Source organism: Phragmites australis, chromosome 3, assembly GCF_958298935.1.
Source record: "Phragmites australis chromosome 3, lpPhrAust1.1, whole genome shotgun sequence".
NCBI lineage: Eukaryota > Viridiplantae > Streptophyta > Magnoliopsida > Poales > Poaceae > Phragmites > Phragmites australis.
The window spans coordinates 15,332,812-15,337,477 of record NC_084923.1 but is presented as its reverse complement, the minus strand read 5'-3'; the positions used below and the strand labels follow the sequence as shown (position 1 = coordinate 15,337,477).

The following is a 4,666-nucleotide window of genomic DNA, read 5'->3' as shown; positions in this document are numbered from 1 at the left end:
GCTACATGTATGTCACACACATCGATCACGTGACGCCGAGATGCGAGCCAGAGACCCACACACGGTCACGCGCGCGTAGGTACATACCGCCGCCACACGGGCGCTGCTTGATTTACTGCTTGCGTACGTGCCCATTCTTCAACCCATACAGCGCCGATCCAAGCTACGTGATCAGGCGTCCTTTTTTCTCCCTTTGGGAACTGGAGCTGTGTCACGCTACCTGGCACCTGCAAGGTTGCCGTGTCGATCCCTGTATACGGATAACACACGGAAGCCTAGCATGCACGACGAGGCCAAATAACACGACGAGGCCAAATAAGACGACGGCGCGAGTGCACCACAGCGTATGAACGTACGTTGGGCGGCGCACCGACCTGATTTCAATAGGCCAGAACCGCGCGCGGCCGAGGATCGGAATCACACGGCCGGTGTACGTGCAGAGCCCAGCGACGCAATCACGAAAATCATGTCATGTCAGTGTATGGGACGACTTCTGCAAGCGATCCGGAAGACGACGAGACGCTTGCCTGTGGCAGGCGGCAGCTGCAACCTAGTCACCGAAAGCTACCGAGGTCAGATCTGGCATGGTTTCGGTTTGGATAAGCCGTCGGCTCTGTGAAATTGCGGGTCAATCCTGTCAGGTTTGGTTTGTTCCGGGTTCCAGAGGATCGGCATAATTGCCGTTTGATCGGGGATTTACCTACACAGCAGGGAAACGGGAGTGGAGACACGCGTACGCTGCTGATTTGATACCTAAGCTTCTAGTCCACAGCCTGTGGTCTCTTCGGTAGGAGTAATACGCAGGAAAGTTCCACGTGGTGCTACCACAGGAAAAAACGCCCGAGGGGAGTCAATTTTCCCCGCGAACCGGCCAGATCTCCTACGTTTCCTTTGCTTTAACTGGGTATTCAAGTACTCACACAGAACGCTAAGCAGTGACAGACTTAGAATAAAATAACCGAGATTTCTGGACTGATCTACTAGGGGTTTGAATATATCGTTGTTGAGGTAAAATGAATCACATGAACTACTACATGTGATTAATTATTAAAAAATAAAAAGTAACCGATATCCTATACATTGTATAAACATATGATGGATCCGCTCCTGCCCTACGTATGACAGTGAAAGAGTTAACTGAGTATTCATAATCACTCCTTTTGACAGCTATTCTTAATTATCTCGTACTCCCCCAAAACGTGCACACGCGCCAACGATTGCTCGACCTCCAGAACCACAGAATTATCGGGACCGTGGCAGGGACTGAAAAATTGTAAATAGTGCCAGTTAGCCTGACATGCGCCTGAAAGTGGACAGGAACGGTACAACTCACGAGTGCGGCACGCGGATCACACGCAGAATTTCGAATCACAGCGTGTAGCACACTGCGAGGAGAGAGAGAGAGAGAGTAGGACGGGACAGCAGCTCTGCAGCGTCCGTCCGTCCGTGGCAAAGGAGCCGCGGACAAGCTCCTCTCGACAAGGGACCACACGCACGACACATACCGTGCCACTTGCAAAGAACCAGGGGCCCGCCTGATGCCCCGCCGCAACAGAATGGGAGCACCAGAACCCAGACGCGGACCTTTTCCAGCGTCACACTGACCTCCGTTCAGGGCAACAGGCACGTGCTCTCCCACTCGATCCAAGTCTACCGAGATCGAGCGAAACGTCTCGCGAGACGTCGACCGCGGCGCGAACAAAGAACCCCAGATGCCGCTGGGCCGTGGATCCAGGGCATCTATCCAGCCGAAGGCCAAGCCAAGCTCTTGTTCCGCAGCACACCGCCGTGGCATCGAGTACGTCACACTCCGAATCAAGCATTACAGGACAATGTGCGAACCATCCAGAAACGTCAAGAGCCCTCGGCACCAACGCACCGGCGGGAAACTGCCCGTGTATGACGGTGGAATCTTTACTTTTTAGCCATTTTAGAAACGTTTTTTACAAATAGATCCTCTAAATAACGTTGTCCATAAATAAATCTTTCACATGACGCCATTGCAAGCGCTATATGATTTGGCGCCGTGCATTGGCACGTAAGATCATCGCAAGACACCAGGTCTGTTGACGCTATAGTTAAATGGCACGACGTCACGATGCCACCATATAGTACTAGAAGGTCCATTTCTGAACAATGTTATTTGGAAGATCTATTTATAAAAACACATTTTAAAATGACTAAAAAGTAAAAACTCCACCATATCACCCACTTGTTCTATTCTATAGGATCACTTACTTGTTCTATTTTATAGGATCACGCACTTCTTTAAGGCTTAGGGAAACGACAGAAATGGAAAGAAAAGCAGAAGCATAGCTACCAATCACCAAACTTGGAAGTGACAAAAATGCTAACATGACGACCATAGTTTTGCAAATTCCTATTGATTTATCATTTATACCAAAATACAGGTAATTCATTCATACATCACAAATACTCTAGCCGACCCAAGGGGGTATTCACAGAAATCCCATTCAGATCAACCCTTACACTTCAAATGTACACTCAACACTGAGCGAACAGAACTGATAGCAAATTAGACACCCTAATCACTCAAAAAACCAAAATACAAATTAAGGTCTTATAGTGAGATTTTTATGTTTTGATGACCACGCCGGCACGGCCACCGTAGCAGCAGCGACTGCAGCACGCACGGCCACTGGAGGGACGCCAGAACGGGTTCACGCGGCCGAGGGCGCGGTGACGTACTTGACCGTACCGGCCTCCGCCAGCGCCGCGCGTAGCGGCTTCTTGGCCACCGCCTCGATCTCGTCGGCGTCGGCTGGCACGACGGGGAGGCCCGTGAAGTTGAGGGTCTCGTCGTTGTAGATGTCCCACCACTTCTTGACCAGCATCTTGATGTCCTCCCTGTCCATGTTCGCCTCCTTGCCGGTGTACCTCCACGGCTTCGATCCCTGCACCCATTTTTACCACGATCGGTTAGCATACCGACAGGAAAGTCGAAGAATAAAACGAAATTAACCACATGTGAGACGTTAATTTACATACCGCTGCGCAGTAGTGCACAACCTTGACCTTCTCGAGCTGCACGTTCTCGGGATGCCTCCATAGCATGGCCAGAACAAGGTTGTACACAAGCGGGATCGGCTTGTACTGGTCCCTGAAGAACTTGTTCAGGAAATCCTGCAAGATTCAAGGAAGCAAAAAACGTAAGCACGCATGCCGCCACACGAAGTCAAGAGCTTGTGCGCCTGTGCCACGCATCGACGGCGAGCCCACTCACCTGCTCTGCGAAGGGGGTGGGTGGAGTCACGCGGAGGATATCGAGCAGGGCCTTGGCAGTGGCCATGCTGGGCTCGTGCACGAACATGCCGGCGTTGAAGTAGAGAGACGGCGGCGGGCCGAGCTCGGCGGTGGGCCATGCCACCTTGTCGGGACACTGCTGACAGTAGCCGATCTTGTACTGCGGGGTGTGGCTCCACGTCTTCTCGCAGAAGCAGTCCATCACCGCGTAGAAGTGCCCCTTCTCCAGCTCGAACAGCTCGTCGATGTTCTCGTACACCTGGATGTCCGCGTCCAGGTACACCATCCTCTCGTACTCCACGAACTGCACGAATTAGAACCCAACGTGTCAACATGTGAGCACACCATTATTACAGAATTATGGGCGAGAATGGTAGTGGCTCTGTTCGTGTATCGTTACCTCCCAGATGCGGAGCTTGGAGTAGTTGATGACGTAGTACGCCATGGCAAACTGCGTCTGGTTCTCGGGAGGGTACACCGGCTCGATCTCGCGGACGATGCAGCCCTGGGAGATGAGAATGCGGCGGTGGGACTCCGGCACGTCGGGCAGCGCGGCCACCACCAGCGGGTAGGCCGAGCCGGCCTTGCGCAGGCCCTTGGCCAGCCCCACCACGCCCTTCCAGTAGTCCCCGTCGCCCGCCAGGAACGTCACGTACGCTCTCGTCGCGGGCTTCACCGCGGCGGCGGCCGCCTTGGCGGTCATCTTGCCGGCCAGCTCGGGAGCAATCTCGTCGGAGGAGCTTCGGGTTTCGGGCTAAGAATGAGCTGTGCCTAGGATTTGAAGGCTGTTTTGCTTGAGCTTGAGCTTGGGGTTTCCGCAGTGGGTTGGCGAGGGTTTAAATAGATAGTCGGAGGGCGAAATGGTCTCCGGCTGCGTCCGTCACGGGGCAGGAGCCGTGCGATCTGGAACGTACGTGTGGCGGAATCTCATGATCGGACGGCGGGCGCGCCGTGGACGGAACCTTCTCGAGGGGGCAATCTGGGATTTGGAGGAAGCAAGCGAGAAATGCGGAGATCTGTTTAGGACGTTCTTTCGTCCTCTCTATGGCCTGGTGGAGCCCGAGAGCTTGCTTATGGCTACAATTGATTTGTGCTCGTTAATCAGGGCATGATTGGTGCATTAATTAATTATTTAATCCATTTTTGATCCTGCTTTTACTTGCATACATGGCAACCCTTTGCTCAGGAGATCCGTGGGTCCGTTGGTGCTAGCTGAATCGTGGATTCGGTGCTAGAAGAAAGGCCAAAGACTGAAGGTAATGTCCGATCCATTTTAGCCAGCTTCCTAATTAATTTGTGGATTTAATTGCTATTATTTTCTTGTCAGCGGATCAAGGGACGCTTTATTCTGCAGAGACGTCCCACCTTAGATCTCACTAACATCTCACCTAAAAAATGAGAA

General features: G+C 52.6%; 1 protein-coding gene across 1 annotated transcript; it reads right to left on the bottom strand.

Annotated features, from left to right (window-relative positions):
* Positions 1-2,368: 2,368 nt before the first annotated feature.
* Positions 2,369-4,091, bottom strand: LOC133912376 (galactinol synthase 2-like). Its single transcript, XM_062355067.1, has 4 exons — positions 3,665-4,091; positions 3,245-3,568; positions 3,010-3,144; positions 2,369-2,915 (listed from the first exon to the last, which is right to left on the bottom strand). Exons 1-4 carry the CDS (start codon positions 3,965-3,967, stop codon positions 2,682-2,684), a joined length of 996 nt encoding a protein of 331 aa, XP_062211051.1. The 5' UTR covers positions 3,968-4,091; the 3' UTR covers positions 2,369-2,681.
* Between the last annotated feature and the right edge of the window lie 575 nt (positions 4,092-4,666).

What these genes read in the sequence shown, in the direction of transcription:
- LOC133912376 (XM_062355067.1), bottom strand. Translation starts at nt 3,967, where the DNA reads ATGACCGCCAAGGCGGCCGCCGCCGCGGTGAAGCCCGCGACGAGAGCG. An exon ending in CCAAGCTCCGCATCTGGGAG is followed by an intron (nt 3,569 to 3,664) that starts GTAACGATACAC and finishes TAATTCGTGCAG; the next exon opens with TTCGTGGAGTACGAGAGGAT. An exon ending in TTGTGCACTACTGCGCAGCG is followed by an intron (nt 2,916 to 3,009) that starts GTATGTAAATTA and finishes AAATGGGTGCAG; the next exon opens with GGATCGAAGCCGTGGAGGTA.